Here is a 20,513-nt window from a genome sequence, read left to right as displayed (position 1 = left end):
TTTTGTTTCTTGCACACGGTTTTGTTACTGTTTTCAATGAAATGTGAATGCCTTTAAATGGGGAAAGTACTCTCTAGTTCATCACAGATGTCACCATTCCCCACTTTTTAATGAAGTGCTTGCTGTACTTTACCTATACATTACATATTTTGTCCCTACAGACATTTGAGTTTGTGCCTTTGTACTAGAGTAGCCTGAGGCTGGTTATGTCAAAAATAAATGATACCCAGCAGGGCATGGTGGCTAATGCCTGTAATCCCAGCACTTTGGGAGGCCGAGGCGGGCGGATTGCTTGAGGTCAGGAGTTTGAGACCAGCCTGGTCAACACGGTGAAAACCCGTCTCTAATGAAAATACAAAAATTAGCCGAGTATGGTGGCATGTGCTTGTAGTCTCAGCTACTCAGGAGGCTGAGGCAGAAGAATCATTTGAACCCAAGAGGTGGAGGTTGCAGTGAGCCGAGATCTCGCTACTGCACTCCAGCCTGGATGACGGAGTGAGACTCCGTCTCAAAAAAAAAAAAAATATTAATAGAAAAAAGAATGATATGAAACTGAATATCAATACAATTTCTATATTTGAATAGGATTTCTTTTGCCTCGATCCAAAAACAAAAACAAAAGGCTAAGATGAAGACTTTTCATTCCTCTTCATATCATCATAGTTTTGGAGAGTTTTAAGGAAATTTAGAGTATACATATAAATACATATAAAACAGTAATCATTTATTTAAGATCTACACATAAATACAACAAAAAATTGTTGAGCATCTACTATGGACCAGACACTGGGGATATAGCAATGTAAGTTTTCAGTCTTTTGAGAAAGGGAAACAAAAAAATAATTACAACTAATTTGCATTTCTCTATGATTAGTGAGGATGAGCATTCTTATATGTTTTTTATGTTTGTTGGCCACTTGTATGTCATCTTTTGAGAAGCGTCTGTTCATGTCTTTTGCCAATTTTTTAAATGGGATTATTTGGTTTTTGCTTGCTGATTTAAGTTTGTATAGATTCTGGATATTAGACCTCTGTTGCATGCAGAGTTTGAGAGTATTTTCTGCCATTCTTTAGGTTATCTGTTTCCTCAATTGATATATATATATATATTTTTTTTTGGAGACCGATTCTTGCTCTGTTGCCCAGGGTAGAGTGGCACGATCTCAGCTTACTGCAACCTCCACCTCCCAGGTTCAAGCAAGTCTCCTGCCTCAGCCTCCCAAGTAGCTGTGATTACAGGCGTGTGCCACCACGCCTGGCTCATTTTTGTATTTTTAGTAGAGACAGGGTTTCACCATGTTGATCAGGCTACTCTTGAACTCTTGACCGCAGGTGATCTGCCAGCCTTGGCCTCCCAAAATGCTGGGATTACAGGCATGAGCCACCACTCCTGGCTGATGATTTCTTTTGCTGGGCAGAAGCTCTTTAGCTTAATTAGGTCCCATTTATCAATTCGTGGTTTTGTTACAATTGCTTTTGGGGACTTAGCCAAATATGATTTGTCAAGGCCAATGTCAAGAAGGGTATTTCCTAGATTTTCTTTTAGGATTTTTAGAATTTGAGGTCTTACATTTCCTAATCCATCTTGAGTTAATTTTTATATATGGGGAAAGGCAGGGGCCCAGTTTTATTCTCCTGCATATGGCTGGTCAGTTATCCTAGCACCTCTTATTGAATAGGGAGTCCTTTCCCGCATTGCTTGGTTTTGCGAGCCTTGTCAAAGATCAGGTGGTTGTGAGTATGGCACTTTATTTCTCAGTTTCCAATTCTGTTCAGTTGTTATATGCACCTGTTTCTGGACCAGTGCCATACTGTTTTGGCCTCACATAAGTCAGAATGGCCATCATTAAAAAGTAAAAAAAATAATAATAATCAAAAAACGATAACAAAAAAACAGATGCTGGCGAGGCTTCAGAGAATAGGGAACACTTATCTACTGTTGCTGGGAGTATAAATCGGTTCAGCCACTGTGGAAAGCAGTTTGGAGATTTCTCAAAAGAACCTAAAACAAAGCTACCATTTAACCTTGCAATCCCCTTTACTGGGCATATAACCAGAGGAAAAAAGATCATTATAACAAAAAGATACATACACTCATATGTTCATCACCTTGCTACTGACAATAACAAAGACACGAAATCAACCTACCTGTCCATCAACGGTGAATTGGATAAAGAAAATGTGGTACATATACACCATGGAATATTACATATCCATGAAAAAGAATGAAATCATGTAATCATGTTGTTTGCAACAACATGGATGGAGCTGAAGCCATAATCCTTAGCAAGTTAATGTAAGAACAGAAAACTAAATACTCTGTGTTCTCACTTATAAGTGGGAGTTAAACATTGAGCACTTATGGACATACACATGGGAACAACAGACACTGCAGAGTACTAGAGGAGGGAGGGATGGAGGCATGGGTTGAAAAACCACCTATTTGGTACTATGCTCACCACCTGGATGCAATATACTCATCTAACAATCCTGCACACATACTCCCCATATCTAAAATAGAAATTGAAAAAAATAACTACAGTTAGCTGGAATGCATACTATGACATAGAAAGTAAAGAATGCAAGAGAAAGATAAATCAAAGACAACTGAGTCTAAAACATGAAGGATGAAAAAGGGTCAAACAGAAGAAATAAATGTGTGTTGGATGGAGCATGAGAAAGAAGTGGGAGTCTTTTGAGCAGAAGAAGCATATGTGTGAAGATCCACAGATGGGGAAGAGAGGGGGATATTCCAGGAACAGAAATAAGTCCAGAATGACTGGTACGTTAAGACTTAGGGAAAATATATCTGCCATATGGTTATCCAACCTCTATGTGAATGCTTCTAGTGACTGGAAGTTTACTATGAGACTGCTTCATCATTGGATAACTCATATTGTCTGATATTTTTGCTTACATTAAGGTGAAATATTTCTTCCCGTAACTACTGCCTATTTGTCTAAGTTTGGCCTCCTCTTCCACATGAGAATTCTATGGGTATTTGAAGAAAGACAAAATCCCCTCTTCCCCTCGGCAATGTTAAGAATTCCATTAAGTACTGTTACAAAATATGTTCCCCAGGATGAATTCTTGTTGTCAAGTGGTCTTGTTATAATTAATGTTAGCATTCAATACGATACTCCAAATTATAATAGCTTATATTGACTGCTTAGATTATGCAACATGCTCTGCTAAACACAACATACATTATCACTTTTAACATAATAACCTCCTTTCCTCTTGCCGATGGGAAGACAGGATCTTAAAATGACTAAAGGAGCTTTTCTTCTAGAAGCCACTAAGCAGTAGAGCTGGTGTTTGAACCCAGAGAGTCTGGCTACACTAGCAGAGTTAATCACTAAATTATAGATCTAACCCACTATAAAATGGATTACTGGCTGTCTTTGATTTGAATACTACACTTTTATTAATTTATTCTATGAGAGCATTGAAAGTCATTTAAAGGACTCCTTGTAACCTAGAATTAGAACTTTTTATTGCAAACTTGAAAATAAAAATTGCTCAAACTTCCATATACAAAGTACACTATCTCTTTTTCCCTTTTTAATTTCTTTATTTTAGCATTGTCCTATAAGACAAGAATGACTGTTATTTGATGGTAACAAGAGGATTCCAAGGTTTACATTGCAAAGTAAGAGTTTGCTACCTAAGACCCAGAATAAACCTTAGTTCCCATGAACAAACTTAGTTTCCCAGTGAGGAAATAAAAATGGCTCAGAGTTCTCAACTAATTAGTCTTTCTGGTTGATATGATTTGGCTGTGTCCCCACCCAAATCTCCTGCTGAACTGTAGCTCCCATAATCCCCACGTATTGTGGGAGGAAGCCAGTGGGAGGTAATTGAATCATGGGGGTGGGTCGTTCCTGTGCTGTTCTCATGATAGTGAACAAGTCTCATGAGATCTGATGGTTTTATAAATGGGAGTTCCCTTGCCCAAGCTCTTGCCTGCTGCCATGTAAAATGTATCTTTGCCGCTTCTTTGCCTTCCACCATGAGTGTGAGGCCTCCCCAGCCATGTGAAACTGTGAGTCCATTAAACCTCTTTCTTTATAAATTACCCAGTTTAAGGTATATCTTTATTAGCAGCATGAGAACAGACTAATACACTTGTGTACCTCACTGCCATCTAAAGAAATGACTCATCTCAAGACTGGAATCAAGAAACTTTTGTGAAATCCATACTTATAGATTTGAACTTTAAAGATTGGTAAATTTTTTATGGTGTTTACAGAAGCAATGGATTTTTATCAGACATTAAGTCAATTAACTCCTCTATTGCTCCCATTTCTGAAACCTCTTCACCTCAGTTACTTTTTAATGATTGACTACATTCATAAAATTTGCATGTCTACTATGTGCCAGGCACCATAATCTATAGGTAGAACTAAAATTTTTGAGCAATTAAAAGGGATTAAAGGAGTAAATGATACCAATTCAGAAGAGATAAAAGGAACTGGAAGATTGACCACATAGTTGAGTAGGTTGTGCAGGACCTAGTTTATTTCAATCTGATTTAGGATTATTTTGAAATTAGGGTTTAATCCTAATTTGTTTTATTCTAAAAAATATTTTAATGCATAGACAAACTTGCTCTTAAATTTTGAAGCAAAGTTTTCTTCTTTCTGCAGTCACTGTGAAAGGTAGTAATATGAGCAAGGTGGGGATTGCAGGAGGGTATATCAAGTTGATCCAAAATGTAAGCCTTTAGCAAGTTGTGACAATGAGTGGAAAAGCTAGTTCTATCATCAACTGGGCTACAGTGTGATCCACTACCAAAGCAGTTACCACAGAAAATAAACAACTACAGTTAATTTCCCTTCTTTAGGTCAGAAGGCCGGAATTAGATCCCACCTCTGTTGAAATCTGAAGTCACTCCTTGATATGCCTATTTAGGACCTATCTTCTTTTTTAAAAATTTGAGATTTGGGGGTACATGTGCTTGTTGGTTACATGGATATTACATGTGTAATGGTAAGGACTAGGCTTCTAGTGTGCCCATCACCAAAATATTGTACATTGTATCCGGTAGGTAATTTCTCACCCATCATCCCTTCCCCACAATGACATTCCCAGAGTCTATTTTCTCTGACTTTATGCCCATGTGTACCATTTGTTTAGTTTCCACTTATAAGTGAGAACACACGATATGTGATTTTCTGCTTCTATGTTAGTTCGCTTAGGATAATGGCCTCCAGCTCCATCCATGTTGCCGCAAAGGACATGATTTCATTCTTTTTTACGGCTGTGTAGCATTCGACGGTGCTGATATACCATATTTTCTTTTCTTTTCTTTTTCTCTTTTCTAAGATGGAATTTTGCTCTGTTGCCCAGTCTGGGGTGCAGTGGCACAATCTCAGTTCACTGTAACCTCCACCTCCTGGGTCCAGTGATTCATTGCCTCAGCCTCAAGAGTAGCTGGGATTATAGGTGTCTGCCACCACATCTGGCTAACTTTGTATTTTGAGTAGATATGTGGTTTCACCATGTTGGTCAGGCTGGTCTCAAACTCCTGACCTCAAGTGATCTGCCCACCTCAGCCTCCCAAAGTGCTGGGATTACAGGTGTGAGCCACTGCACCTGGCCTGCCACATTTTCTTTATCCAATCAACTGTTGGTGGACACTTAGGTCATTTCCATGACTTGACTATTGTAAGTAGCATTGCAGTAAACATACGAGTGCATGTGTCTTTTGGGTAGATACCCAGTAGTGAGACTGCTGATTCAAATGGTAGCTTTATTTTCAATTCCTTGAGATATTTCCATACCGTTTTCCGTAGTCTGAACTAATTTACATTTTCATCAACAGTGTATGAATGTTTTCTTTCCTCTGCATCCATCCAACATCTGTTATTTTTTGGCTTTTCTGTTTTCCTTTTTTTCCTTCTTTTTTTCCATAAGTTATTGGGGTACGTGTATTATTTGGTGACATAAGTTCTTAAGTGGTGATTTCTGAGATTTTAGTGCACCTAGCACCCAAGCAGTATACAGTGCACCACATTTGTACTCTTCTATCCCTCGTCACCCTCTCACTCTTCCCCCCAAGCCTCAAAAGTCCATTGCATCATTCTTATGCCTTTGTGTCCTCATAACTTAGCTCCCACATATTAGTGAGAACAAACAATGTTTGGTTTTCCATTCTGAGTTACTTCACTTAGAATAATAGTCTCCAATCGTATCCAGGTCACTGCAAATGCTGTTAATTCATTCTTTTTATGGCTGTGTAGTATTCCATCATATATATATATGTATATATACACACACATATATACACCACAGTTTCTTTATCCACTTGTCGATTGATGGGCATTTGGGTTGGTTCCACAATTTTGCAATTGTGAATTGTGCTGCTATAAACATGTGTGTGCAAGTACCTTTTCGAATAATGACTTATTTTCCTCTGGGTAGATAGTAGTGGGATTGCTGGATCAAATGGCAGTTCTACTTTTAGTTCTTTAAGGAATTTCCACACTGTTTTCAATAGTGGCTGTACTAGTTTACATTCCCACCAGCAGTGTAGAAGTGTTCCCTGTTCACCTCATCCATGCTGTTGTCTATTCTTTCTTGACTTTTTGATTATGACCATTCTTGCAGGAGTGAAGTGCTATCACATTGTGGTTTTGATTTTCATTTCCCTGATCATTAGTGATGCTCAGCATTTTTCATGTTTGTTGGCCATTTGTATATCTTCTTTTGAGAACTGTCTGTTCATGTCCTTAGCCCACTTTTTGATGGGATTGTTTTTTTCTTACTGATCTATTTGAGTTTGTTGTAGATTCTGGATATTAGTCCTTTGTCAGATGTATAGATTGTGAAGATTTTCTGCCACTCTGTGTGTTGTGTATTTATTCTGCTGACTGTTCCTTGTGCCATGCAAAAGTTCTTTAGTTTAATTAGGTTTCAGCTATTTATCTTTGTTTTTATTGCATTCGCTTTTAGGTTCTTGGTCATGAAATCCTTGCCTAAGCCAACATCTAGAGGGATTTTTTTCCAATGTTATCTTCCAGAATTTTTATAGTTTCAGTTCTTAGGTTTAAGTCCTTAATCTATCTTGAGTTGATTTTTGTATAAAGTGAGATGAGGATCCAGTTTCATTCTCCTACATGTGGCTAGCCAATTATCCCAGCACCATTTGTTGAAAAGGGTGTCCTTTCCCCACTTTATGATTTTGTTTGCTTTGTGGAAAATCAGTTGGCTGTAAGTATTTGGGCTTATTCCTGGGTTCTCTATTCTGTTCCATTGGTCTACGTGCCTATTTTTATACCAGTACCATGCTGTTTTGGTGACTATGGCCTTATAGTAGAGTCTGAAATCAGGTAGTGTGATGCCTCCAGATTTGTTCTTTTTGCTTAGTCTTGCTTTGGCTATGTGGGCTTTTTGGTTCCATTTGAGTTTTAGAAATGTTTTTTTCTAACTCTGTGAAGAATGATGGTGGTATTTTGATGGGGACTGCATTGAATGTGTAGATTGCTTTTGGCAGTATGGTCATTTTCACAATATTGATTCTACCCATCCATGAGCATGGGAAGTGTTTCCATTTGTTTGCATTGTCTGTGATTTCTTTCAGCAGTGTTTCCTAGTTTTCCTTGCAGAGGGCTTTTGAGTCCTTTGTTAGGTATATTCCTAAGTATTTTATTTTTTTACAGCTATTGTAAAAGGGGCTGAGTTATTGATTTGATTCTCTGTTTGGTCACTGTTGGTGTAGAGAAGAGCTATTGATTTGTGTTCGTTAATCTTCTATCCAGAAATTTTGCTGAATTCTTTTATCAGTTCTGGGAGCTTTCTGGAGGAGTCCTTAGGGTTTTCAAGGTAAACAATCATATCGTCAGCAAACAGTGACAGTCTGACTTCCTCTTTACTGATTTGGATGCCCTTTATTTCTTTCGTTTGCCTGATTGCTCTGGGTAGGAATTCCAGTACTATATTGAAGAGGAGTGATGAGAGTGGGCATCCTTGTCTTGTTCCAGTTCTCAGAGGGAATGCTTTCAGCTTTTCCCCATTCAGTATTATGTTGGCTGTGAGTTTGTCATAGGCGGCTTTTATTACATTAAGCTATGTCCCTTGTACGCCGATTTTGCCAAGAGTTTTCATCATAAAGGAACACTAGATTTTGTCAGGTGTTTTTTCTGCATCTATTAAGATGATCATGTGATTTTTGTTTTTAATTGTTTATGTGGTATATCACATTTATTGACTTGCCTATGTTAAATCATCCCTGCATCGCTGGTATGAAACCCACCTGATCATGGTGGATTATCTTTTTAATATGTTGTTGGATTTGGTTAGTAAGTATTTTGTTAAGGATTTTAGCATCTATGTTCATCAAGGATATTGGTCTGTCGTTTTGTTTTTTGCTTACGTCCTTTCCTGGTTTTGGTATTAGGGTGATGCTGACTTCATAGAATGAATTAGGGGGTAGGGGTTCCTTCTTTCTCTATCTTGTGGAATAGTTTCAAAAGGATTGGTACCAATTCTTCTTTGAATTTATGGTAGAATTTTGCTGTGAATCTGTCTGGTCCTGGGCTTTTTTTCTGTTGGTAATGTTTTAATTACCATTTCAATCTCCTTGCTTGTTATTGGTCTGTTCAGGGAATCTAATTTTTCCTGATTTAAGTTAGAAGGGTTGTATTTTTCTAGGAATTTCTCCATCTCTTCTAGGTTTTCTAGTTTATGTGCAGAAAGGTGTTCATAGTAGCCTTGAATGATCTTGTGTATTTCCATCGTGTCAGCTGTATTATCTCGTTTCGTTTCTTAGTGAAGTTACTTGGATTTTCTCTCTTCTTTTCTTGGTCAATCTTGCCAGTGGTCTATTTTATTTATCTTTTCAAAGAACCAGCTTTTTGTCTTATTTCTCTTTTGTAATTTATTTTTGTTTCAATATCATTTAGTTCTGCTCTGATCTTGGTTATTTCCTTTCTTCTGTTGGGTTTGGGTTTGGTTTGTTCTTCTTTCTCTAGTTCCTTGAGGTGTGACCTTAGAGTGTCAGTTTGTGCTCTTTCGGTCTTATTGATGCAGGCCTTTAGGGCTATGAACTTTCCTGTTAGCACTGCCTTTGCTGTATCCCAGAGGTTTTCATAGGTTGTGTCATTACTGTTGTTGAGTTCGAAGAATTTTTAAATTTCCATATTGATTTTGTTTTTGACCCAATGTTCATTCAGGAGCAAGTTATTTAAGTTCCATGTGTTTGCATGGTTGTGAAGATTCCTTTTGGAGTTCATTTCCAGTTTAATTCCACTGTGGTCTGAGAAAGTGCTTGATATAGTTTCAATTTTCTTAAATTTACTGACGCTTGTTTTATGGCCTATCATATGGACTATCTTGAAGATAGTTCCATGCACTGTTGAACAGAATGTATATTCAGTGATTGTTGGTTGAAATGTTCTGTATAGATCTGTTAAGTCCATTTGTTCCAAGGTATAGTTTAATCCATTGTTTCTTTGTTGACTTTCTGTCTTGATGACGTTTCTAATGCTGTCAGTGGAGTATTGATGCCCCCCACCCCCCGCTATTACTATGTTGCTGTCTATCTCATTTCTTAGGTCTATTAGTAATTGTTTTATAAATTTGGGAGCTCCAATGTTAGGTGCCTATATGTTTAGGAATGTGATACTTTCCTCTTGGACAAGGCCTTTTACCATTATATAATTTCACCCTTGGTCTCTTCTAACTGCTGTTGCTTTAAACTTTGTTATGTGTGATGCAAGAATAGCTACCCCTGCTTGCTTTTGGTGTCCATTTGCATGAAGTGCCTTTTTCCACCCCTTTACTTTAAGTTTATGTGAGTCCTTTTGTGCTAGATGAGTTTCCTGAAGGCAGCAGATGGTTGGTGAGTTGCTATCCATTCAGTGGTTCTGTATATTTTAAGTGGATCATTTAGGCCATTTACATTCAGTGTTGGTATTGAAATGTGAGGTACCATTAAATTCATGATGCTCTTTGTTTCCTGTGTACTTTATTTTGCTTTTGCTTTTTAACTTGTATTTTTGTTTTATAGGTCCTGTGTGATTTATTTTTTAAAGAGGTTCTGTTTTGATGTGGTTCCAGGATTTGTTTTAAGATTTAGAGCTCCTTTTGGCAGTTCTTGTAGTGGTGGTTTGGTAATGGTGAATTATCTCAGCATTTGTCTGAAAAGGACTATATCTTTTCTCCATATATAATGCTTAGTTTTGCTGGATACAAAATTCTTGAATGATAATTGCTTTATTTGAGGAGGCTAAAGATAAGGCCCCAATCCCTTCTAGCTTCTAGGGTTTCTGCTGAGAAATCTGCTGTTAATCTGATAAGTTTTCCTTTATAGGTTACCTAGTGCTTCTGCCTCACAGCTCTTAAGATTCTTTCCTTCATCTTAACTTTGGATAACCTGATGACAATGTGCCTAGGCAAAGATCTTTTTGCAACTAATTTCCTGGGTGTTCTTTGTGCTTCTTGTATTTGGATGTCTAGGTCTCTAGCAAAGTCAGGGAAGTGTTCCTCGACTATTCCCGCAAATGTGTTTTCCAAGCTTTTAGGATTCTCTTCTTCCTTAGGAACACCAATTATTCTTAGGTTTGATCATTTAACATAATTTTAGACTTCTTGGAAGTTTTGTTGATGTTTTCTTATTCTTTTTCTTTGTCTTTGTTGGACTGAATTAATTCTAAGACCTTGTCTTTGAGCTCTGAATTTCTTTCTTCTACTTGTTCAATTATATTGCTGAGGCTTTCCAGAGCATTTTGCATTTCTAAAAGTTTGTCCAAAATTTCCCAATTTTAAATTTTTTTTTTCTTTAAGCTATCTATTTCCTTGAATATTTCTCCTTTCACTTCTTGTATCAGGTTTTGGATTCCCTTGCACTGGGCTTCGCCTTTCTCTGGTCCCTCCCTGATTAGCTTCATAACTAACCTCCTGAATTCTTTTTCAGGTAAATCAGAGATTTATTCTTGGTTTGGATCCATTGCTGGTGAACTAGTGTGATTTTCTGTGGGTGCTGAAGAGCCTTCTTTGGGCATATTACCAGCACCGGTTTTCTGTTTCCTTCTTATTTGGGTAGGCTCGGTCAGAGGGAAGGTCTATGTCTGAAGGCTGTTGTTCAGATTTTTTGTCCCATAGGGTGTTCCCTTGGTGTAGTACTCTCCCCCTTTTCCTGTGGATGTGGCTTCCTGTGAGCCAAGAGCAGTGATTGTTGTCTCTCTTCTGAGTCTCGCAACCCAGCTAGTCTACCTGGCTCTGGACTAGTACTGTGGGTTGTCTGCACAGAGTCCTGGGATGTGAACTGTCTATGAGCTCTCTGCTGTGGATACCAGTGCCTTCAGCTTCTCCTGTGGGGGTGTGTAATCGGGAGATGAGAGTCTCCCTTTCCACTTCCGCAATTAGGGCACTCACAGTTTTGGAGGGGTCTCTTGGATCCTTTAGGAGCAGTCCACTTCCTTCAGAAGGTCTGTGTCTGATCTCAGGTCTCAAGGTCATGTCCCAGGTGCTGCCTGATCTGTGTCCAGTGACAGCAGGAGTTGCCGCAGGCTCCACACTGACTTTTAAGTAATAGCCATTCTGACTGGTGTAAGGTGGCATCTCAGTGTGGTTTAAATTTACATTTCTCTTATGATTCATGATATTGAGAATTTTTTCATGTGTTGGTTGACCAGTTGTATTTCTTCTTTTGAGAAATATCTGCTCATATCCTTTGCCTGGTTTTTAATGGGGTTGTTCATTTTCTTTCTGTTGATCTGTTTGAGTTCTTTATAGATTCTAGATATTAATTCATTTCAGAGGCATAATTGGTAAATAATTTCGCCCATTCTGTAGGTTGTCTGTTTATCCTGTTGATTACCTGTTTATCCTGTTGATTATTCTGCAGAAACATTTTGGTTTGATTAAGTCCCATTTGTCTATTTTTGCTTTGCTGCATTTGCTTTTGGGGTCTTCATTATAAATCCTTTGCCTAGGCTAATGTCCAGAAAAGTTTTTCCAGGCTTTCTTTTAAGATTTTTATAGTTTAAGTCCTATGTTTAGGTCTTTAATCCATCTTGAGTTAATTTTTTTATGTGATGAGAAATAGGGATCCAGTTTCATTCTTCTGCATGTGGCTAGGTAGTTACCAAGCACCATTTATTGAATAGGGTGTCCTTTCTGCATTGTTATTTTTGTTAGCCTTATGAAGATCAGTCGGATGTAGGTATGTGGCTTTATTTTGGGGTTCTCTGTTCTGTTCTATTGATCTGTGTCTATTTTTGTGTCAGTATCATGCTGTTTTAGTTACCATAGCCTTGTAATATAATTTGAAGTCAGGTGATGTGATGTCTCCAGATTTGTCCTCTTCCTTAGGAGTACTTTGGCTATTCAGGCTTTCTCTTGGTTCTATGTACACTTCAGGATTTTTTTTTAATTCTGTGAAAAATGACGTTAGTAATTTGTTAGGAATTACACTGAGTCTATAGATTGCTTCGAGAATATGGTCATTTTAACAATATTGATTCTTCCAATTCACGAGCATGGAATGTTTTTCCATTTATTGATGTTATCTACAATTTAAAGAAATTAAAGCATCACTGTTTTGTAGTTCTCCTTGTAGAGATCTTTCACCTCCTTGGTTAAATATATGTCTAGGTATTTTTTGTGCAGCTATTTTAAATGGCATTAAGTTCCTGATTTGGTTCTCAGATATATCAGTGTTGGTGTATTAAAAATGTTGATTTGTGTATGTTGATTTTGTATTCTGAGACTTTACTAAAGTCACTAATCAGGCCTAGAAGTCTTCTAGAGGAGTCTTTAGGGTTTTTTAGGTATATGATCATGGCATAGACCTGTTCATCTCAGTGAACAGAGATAAGTTGACTTCCTCTTTTCCAATTTGGATGCCTTTTATTTCTTTCTCTTGCCTGATAGCTCTAGCTAGGACTTTCAGTGCTATGTTGAATAGAAGTAGTGATACTGAACATCCTTGTCTTGTTCCAGTTCTTAGGGGAAATGTTTCAACTTTTCCTCATTCAGCATGATGTTGGCTGTGGGTTTGTCATATATGGCTCTTATTATTTTGAGGTACATTTCATTTATGCCTAGTCTGCTTTTTTTTTTTTTTAATCATGAAAGGATGTTGGATTTTATGGAATGCTTTTTCTGCATCTATTGAGATGATCATATGGTCTTTGTGCTTGGTTTTGACTATGTGGTGGATCATGTTTATTGGTTTGTATATGTTGAGCCATCTTTGCTTCCCTGATCATGGTGAATTATTTTTTCATGTGCTGTTATAGTTTACTAGTATTTTGTTGAGGATTTTTGCATCTATGTTTAGCAGAAATATTGGCCTGTAGTTTTCTTTTTTGTTGTTGTTGTGTTCTTGCCTGATTTTGATAATCATGGTGATACTGAATTCATAGAATGAGTTGGGAAGGGAGCCCTCCTCTTTGATTTCTTTTGGAATAGTTTCACCAAGACTGGTACCACCTCTTCTTTGCACATCTGGTAAAATTTGGCCATGAATCCATCTTGTCCTGGGCTTTTTTTATCGGGAGAGTTTTTTTTATTATTATTGATTTAATTTCATTACTTGTTATTGGTCTGTTCAGGGTTTCTATTTCTTCCTGGTTCAATCTTGGGGGTTGTATGTTACCAGGAATGTATTCATCTTCTTTAGGTTTTTTAGTTTGTTTGAATAGAGGTATTCATAGTAGTCTTTGATGATCTTTTCTATTTCTCCGGTAACAGTTGTGATGTCTTCTTATCATTTCTAGTACTTATTTGAATCTTTCTTTTTTCCTTAGTCTAGCAGGCGGTCTATCCATTTTGTTTAGCCTTTCAAAGGATCAACTTTTCATTCATTGATCCTTTCTATCTTTTTTTTTTTTTGGCCTCAATCTCATTTATTTTTGCTGTGATCTGTGTTATTCTTTCCTTCTGATAGCTTTTATTTTGTTTTGCTCTTGTTTTTCTAGTACTTTCAAGTGTGATGTTAAATTGTTAATTTGAGATCTTTCTATCTTTTTGATGTAAGCATTTAATGCTATAAACTTTCCTCTTAGCACTGCCTTTGCTGTATCCTAGGAGTTTTGGTATAGTGTGTCTTTATTCTTATTTGTTTTGAAAGATTTTTTTTTAAATTTCTGCCATCATTATTTACACAAAAGTTGTTCAGGAGAAAGTTGTTTAGTTTCTATGTACTTGTATAGTTTTGAAAGTTTCTCCTTAGTATTGATTTCCAATCTTATTCCACTGTGGCCCAAGAAGATACTTGATATGATTTCAATTTTTTTTTAAATTTATTGAGACTTCCCTTACAGATGAGTATACAGTTAATTTTGGGGAATGTTTCATGCACAGATGAGAAGAATGTATATTCTGCAGTTGTTGGGTATAATGTTCTATAAATGTCTATTAAGTCTTTTTGCTCTATAGTCCAATTTAAGTCCAGAGTTTCCTTGTTGATTTTCTGCCTTGATTATCTGTCTAGTAATATCGGTGGGGTGTTGAAGTCCACCACTATTAGTGTATTGTTACTAATCTGTTTTCCTAGGTCTAGTAGTACTTATTTTATAAAGCTGGGTGCTTCAGTATTGGGTTCATATATACTCGGGATAGTTAAATCTTCTTGTTGTATTGAATCTTTTATCATTACACAATGTATTTGTCTTTTTTTAAACTGTTGTTGGTTTAACGTCTGTTTTATCTGATATGAGAATGGCTATTCCTGTTTGCTTTTCTTTTCCATTTGTGTGATATATCTTTTTCTACCTTTTACTTTGAGTCTGAATGCATCTTTAGTCAGTAGGTGAGTCTCTTGTAGACAGAAGATGGCTGTGTCTTTTTTGAAATCCTATTTGCCACTCTATATCTTTTAAGCATGGCATTGAGGCATTTATGTTAAAAGTTAATGTTGATACGTGAGATTTTGTTCTTGATGTAATGTTGTTAGCTAGTTCTTTTGAGGTTTCTGTTGTGCAGTTGCTTTACAAGATCTGTGAACTTTGTGCTTATGTATCTTTCTCTGTGTTGTCCTTTTGTTTCTATATTTAGAAATCCTTTGAAAATTTCTTGTAGGACCAGGCTAATGATGACAAATTCTCTTAGTGTTTTCTTGGCTGGGAAAGACTTTCTCCTTCATTTATGAAACTCAGTTTGGCAGGATATAAAATTTCAGCTGGCATTTTTTCTTCTTTAAGGAGGCTAAAAATAGATCCTCATCTTTTCTGTCATAGGGCTTCTGCTGAGAAGTCCACTGTTAGTCTAATCAGTTGTCCTTTGTAGGTGCTTTGACTCTTCTCTGTAACTGGCTTTAAATTTTATTTTATTTTATTTTATTTATTTTATTTTTTTTTAGTATGGACTTTGGATGGTCTGGTGACTCTGAGTTGGCGATGTTTGGCTTGCATAAACTCTCACAAGTATTCTCTAAATTTATCTGAATGTCTGGTAATATCTGGATGTCTACCACTCAAGCAAGATTAGGGAAATTTTCTTGAATTATTCTCTAAAATATGTTTTTCAAGTTGTTTACTTTTTCTCCCTATCAAGAATTCCAATAATGTGTAGCTTTGGTCACTTTACACAATCTCATATTTCTCATAGACTTTGTCATCTTAATGAAAGATAAACTCTAATATTATCTAATCTTTCAGCCTGCAATCTCTTTGCTGTCCCAGTACTCTTTCCTGTCATGAACTAGCATCTCATTAGGTAAGCCTTCCTATTGCTAACCATCTCTGCTGGAGTATTTCTTCACTATTTCATTATTTTTAAAGCTAAATTACAAGCCCAGCAGGTTAGCAACTACACCTGGTTGGCTTTCTCTATTACCTAACATTTCTTTTAGTACTTAGTGTATTTTTCATTTTCCTTTAATATTCATTTTTTGGCAATACAACTGAGAATTGATATTATCACAGATATTAAGTATCATCAATTTCTAAGGCCTCCTTACCAGATATGATCTGTTCTTTGGTGGGCTAATTGTTAAGTAGGGATCAGAGAATGTTAGGGAAAAAACTCAACTTGGGAGCAACAGAGAAGCATCAGGAAGTAATGGAAAGAATAAATTCATGCTTGGATAAATCTGCCTTTGAGCCTTAAATTGCTGTGTGACCTTGGACAAGTCCCTTGAGCATTCTAGGACCCTGTAAAATTAAGTCAGTTATATATGTCCCAATATTCCAGAATTCTGATATCTTACTTTACAAGGAAAAGAGAGAGACATTTACTCCAAGAATAATTTTGAGGGAAGTCACCACCAAAATTAAAAATTCCCTTTTTTTATAGCCAAACTAAATATTTAGCTTATGCTATTCTCATTCTGTTTCTCAGATTGTATAGCTGTTTGTAATTCTCTTCTCATTTTCTATTTTGGCATATACATATATATATGGGGGGGGGGAGAGAGAGAGAGAGAAAAAAACTTTTTTGCCCAGGCTGGAGTACAATGGCTCAATCTAGGCTCACTGTAGCCTTGACCTCCCAGGCTCAGGTAATCCTCCCACCTCAGCCTCCCGAGTAGCCTGGAATACAGCCATGCACCACCATGCCCAGCTAATTTTTTGTATTTTTAAATAGAAACAGTCACAGAAAAAAAACACAAAACAACAACAACAACAACAACAAAAAACCAAATGTCTACAAGTAAGTACAATGGCTCAATCTAGGCTCACTGTAGCCTTGACCTCCCAGGCTCAGGTAATCCTCCCACCTCAGCCTCCCGAGTAGCCTGAAATACAGCCTTTTTGAGACAGAGTCTCACTCTGTTACCCAGGCTAGAGTGCAGTGGCATGATCTTGGCTCACTGCCACCTCCACCTCCCAGGTTCAAGTGATTCTCCTGCCTCAGCCTCCCAAGTAGCTGGGATTACAGGTGTGTGCCATCATGCCCAGCTAATTTTTGTATATTTTTAGTAGAGTTTTGCCATATTGGCCAGGCTGGTCTTGAACTCCTAACCTTAAGTAATCCACCTGCTTCGGCCTCCCAAAGTGCTGGGATTACAGGCATGAGACGCTGTGCCCAGCCCCAGCGTATATGTTTATAAGCAACACATTTCCTCATTAATCTCCAATCTACCTTAATATTTTTACTATATCTTTTTCTTTTCTTTTTTCATGTGTCATTTGTTTCTCTATTAATAGATTCTTAACTTCTTCCCTTTTGAATTGTTCTTCCTACCACCTTGCTTTGTGATGGAATTTCTAATAAAAATTAGGCAAAGTTGTCATGGTGGTGATGCTTCCATTTTTTTTACCATTAAATAAGGACTATACATTTCCTGTGCCCATAGCTTAATTTCTGTTTTTCTATGAGTAAAAGTATATTTTGAAAGTATAATTTTTAGAATGATTATGAGTATAGAAATATAAATGCTTGCATTTTAAATTGTTTGATGGATAACCAAGTGTGTTTTGTAGCTCCTACAAAAACACACTTCTCCTCAAATTCATATGTACCTTCATTTCACATTTTGTCTGTCTTCTAATTTGCCTTTATGCAATTTTTTTCATTTTATCCATCTTTAGATCTTTAATTCCAACTTTCCAACCTCTTATTCCTCTCTTCCTTTTTAAGTGTAATGCTATCATACATATATCCTTCCCACATGTGTCTTCAAGTATTTTTCCCAATATAGAGAGACAGAGCTGATGCTAGGCGAAACTGTGAAGGAAATTTATCTTTCTTTGCCCTTTCACCCTCCACTTGGAATTGTCCTTCCTTTTCCTTTTGCATCACCATCTTCTGTAGGTCTCTCTTGTCCCTCTGGTTGGTTATAATGGATTCAGGTTGGCCTTCTGTACTGTCCCAAATTTTGGACTTTTTTTGACCTCGCTATACCATGAAGACTTATCTGTCCTGGTTTCCATTTGTTTAAGGTGCACTTAAGATCTGAATCATTCCCTGTCCCAAAATGAACTAAGGGCTCATGTATTCTCCCTCCCTAGGAAAAATATAGTTACCAGAGTTTATTTAGGGGTTTTGACTAGATGGGAATAATGCAAGGTGTCATGCTTGAAAAACTTTTAATATATCTGACTTGCATCTCCCCTAAATATTTCACCATGTCCAGCAAACACTGACTAGAATGAAGAGAAACCCTAAAGGAGAAAATTGATATACCCACAACTTTCAAAATGAGGAAAAAGACTTGTCATTAAAATTTCTAAAGATAAAATTTCTCCATGAAAAACAAACATATTCACCTGAGATTTGGGTGGGTTTTTTTTCCTATAACTTTTTTTTACACAAAATAGAGTTGTAAAAAAACAGACCTCAGCATTCAGATTACTGACAATAACACATACAGATTTTAGTTCCTCCGTGTTTTTGTTTTTAGCTATTGAATTTTTATCACTTACAAACTTTACTGTATGTAGATTTCTTCCTTTTACCCACAGTATCTTCTCCTGAATTTCCTTTCATTATTAATCTGCATAAAATCTGACACACATTGCTTCAAATCCCTCACTAATCTATTTGCTAAGCGTGTCACCATTATAAAGCACTTTAAAATGCATTAGCACATTTGGTACTTCCCCCAATATGAGTTAGATGTGGTAGGCTTCATGGCACATGTAACTCATCATGCCACATCTAACTCATCATGCCACATCATGGTGGGAAAACCAGTGCTTAGAGAAACTGTCTTAAGCTACTTAAGTTACATGAGGAGCAGTGGCAGGGGCCCCAACTCACATCCTCTGACCTCATCCACACACCCAGGATCCTTTCCCTGCTAATGCCACACAGAATCAACCACGTGATAATTATGGGGAGTTTTTCTTCGGTGTTTTTTTTTTTCCAGTTAAAAAACAAATAAAAACATGAATGAGTTTATAATTTTATATTCAAACCCCACACCCATGGAATCACATGCCTTAGGATTTTAAAACCCTACCCACAAAATTCACAAGGGTAAGTGAACATCTACGTCCTCCTCTTACTACACACATCAAAACACTAAAGTAAAGTGTCAGGCACTCCAAGCAAGCCTAGAGTGAGATAAGGTGCATAGATAAAATGCTGGTTTCTGTGATGCATATTATTTGCATAATATGTACATTACTCATTCAAGACTGGGAATTACCACTTTAAAATAAAGTATATTGAATATCTTTTTGGATTTCCCTGATTTTCAAACATTCTTCTGAATATATAATAATTCCCAGAAACCAATTCCATTCTCAATCATCTTGGGAGCCATCTGATCAGGATCTAATAGCTAACTTTGTAATTAGAATGCAAACATTAATGTAAGAGTACAAAAAAGATGTTGCAATGAGCAAGAGAAGATAGATTGTAGTAGTAAAGCTAAGTGATTCAATGATATTCTTGAAACATGGCACATATACATACTTTTGTTTGGCATTCCCAGTAAATGATTTTTAGATACTAAAATTTCTCAGTAGCTTTTCTATACGAATAGACTTCAAACTATTTCTGTTCTGTATTTTACCTTTCAATCAAACTTTCTATGGCTTTTGGTTTTCCAATATATTTCTTCCCATTTATTGTACATTTCAAATAATACTCTTCTTTCCTCTATCCCATTTTTAACGAAATTCATTAAGAAAAATTCTGGAAGCCTTTTGGCTTGAACCCAGAATTCAACGTTCCAGTTCAGCCAGTAACAAGTCATGTTCTTTTTTTCGCCCAGGGCATGTCCTGATTTACTCTTTTAATTTACTGAAATCAAAAGGCTGCTTTTAGGGGCATGTTAAGACTCGCTCCATTAGCTATAAGACAGATAGGGGGATGAATTCTAAATATATTACTTCCTGCTTTGGAAAATGCCTTTAAACTCTTCTGTTTTTACTTCTCATTAACATCACCTTTTAGGATTACCTGGCGTATTGCCCCATGACCCACACTTCCACACTGTTTTTTTTAACTCACCGGCTGCCTTTTTACACCTAGCCAATTTTTCCAGACCAGGATCCGAAGCTGATGAAACTGGGAAGCCATCCTTCAAACACCCCAAATGAGAGATTTCCTCTTCTTTTCTCCACTCCACAAACGAAGAATTGATGCCCCGTCCAACTTGCTGTATATCAGTGTATCAGTACCCCTTTCACGGCATAGCTTCCTTGAGGGCTGGGGTAAGAAACCCACGGTTCTTCTGTTTCTGCTGGATTTTTCCCTGTGGTTAATCCTTAACCAAGAGGCACTTCTCAATCAACGCTTCTTCCAAAAGAAGGACCCAGATCAGTATCTTTGGGTGGCTTATGCTTATTTTAAAATAATATCCAGGTGCTGCTTGTTGCACGAAGTCCAGACTCAAGAAAGAATGAGGATCATTCAGATAATGTCTAAGAGGAAAAAAAAAAAGCGGCAGCTGAGCCCACACCTCCTACTCTCCATGAAATTAATTGCCTATCCACACCTTAGAGAGCATGTCACCTGCACTGGATGCGTCACAGGAATTAGGGGGTGGGACCCTTGCCAGGCCAGTAGGACTTGTCCTACATTCTCTTGTCTTCTTTCCTGCACACAGTGTCTGCTCTAGCCGAGGCAGGGCACAGAGAGCATTTCACAGACACTGGGCCCAGTGGCTC

At 37.2% G+C, this 20,513-nt stretch overlaps 1 protein-coding gene across 1 annotated transcript in view; it reads right to left on the bottom strand.

The window, feature by feature from the left end:
* The window catches only part of ABCA12 (ATP-binding cassette, sub-family A (ABC1), member 12), a 228,171-nt gene extending 208,248 nt beyond the window's left edge, over positions 1 to 19,923 (bottom strand). Inside the window, exon 1 of the mRNA XM_011932359.1 lies at positions 19,855 to 19,923. Within this exon, the coding sequence (XP_011787749.1) occupies positions 19,855 to 19,923 (69 nt within the window). The remainder of the gene's footprint in view (positions 1 to 19,854) is intronic.
* Positions 19,924 to 20,513: the final 590 nt, after the last annotated feature.

This window comes from Colobus angolensis, unplaced genomic scaffold (genome assembly GCF_000951035.1).
Source record: "Colobus angolensis palliatus isolate OR3802 unplaced genomic scaffold, Cang.pa_1.0 Scaffold95, whole genome shotgun sequence".
NCBI classification, from domain to species: Eukaryota; Metazoa; Chordata; class Mammalia; order Primates; family Cercopithecidae; genus Colobus; species Colobus angolensis.
The sequence above is the reverse complement of the archived record's forward strand: the minus strand, read 5'-3'. Positions and strand labels throughout refer to the sequence as shown.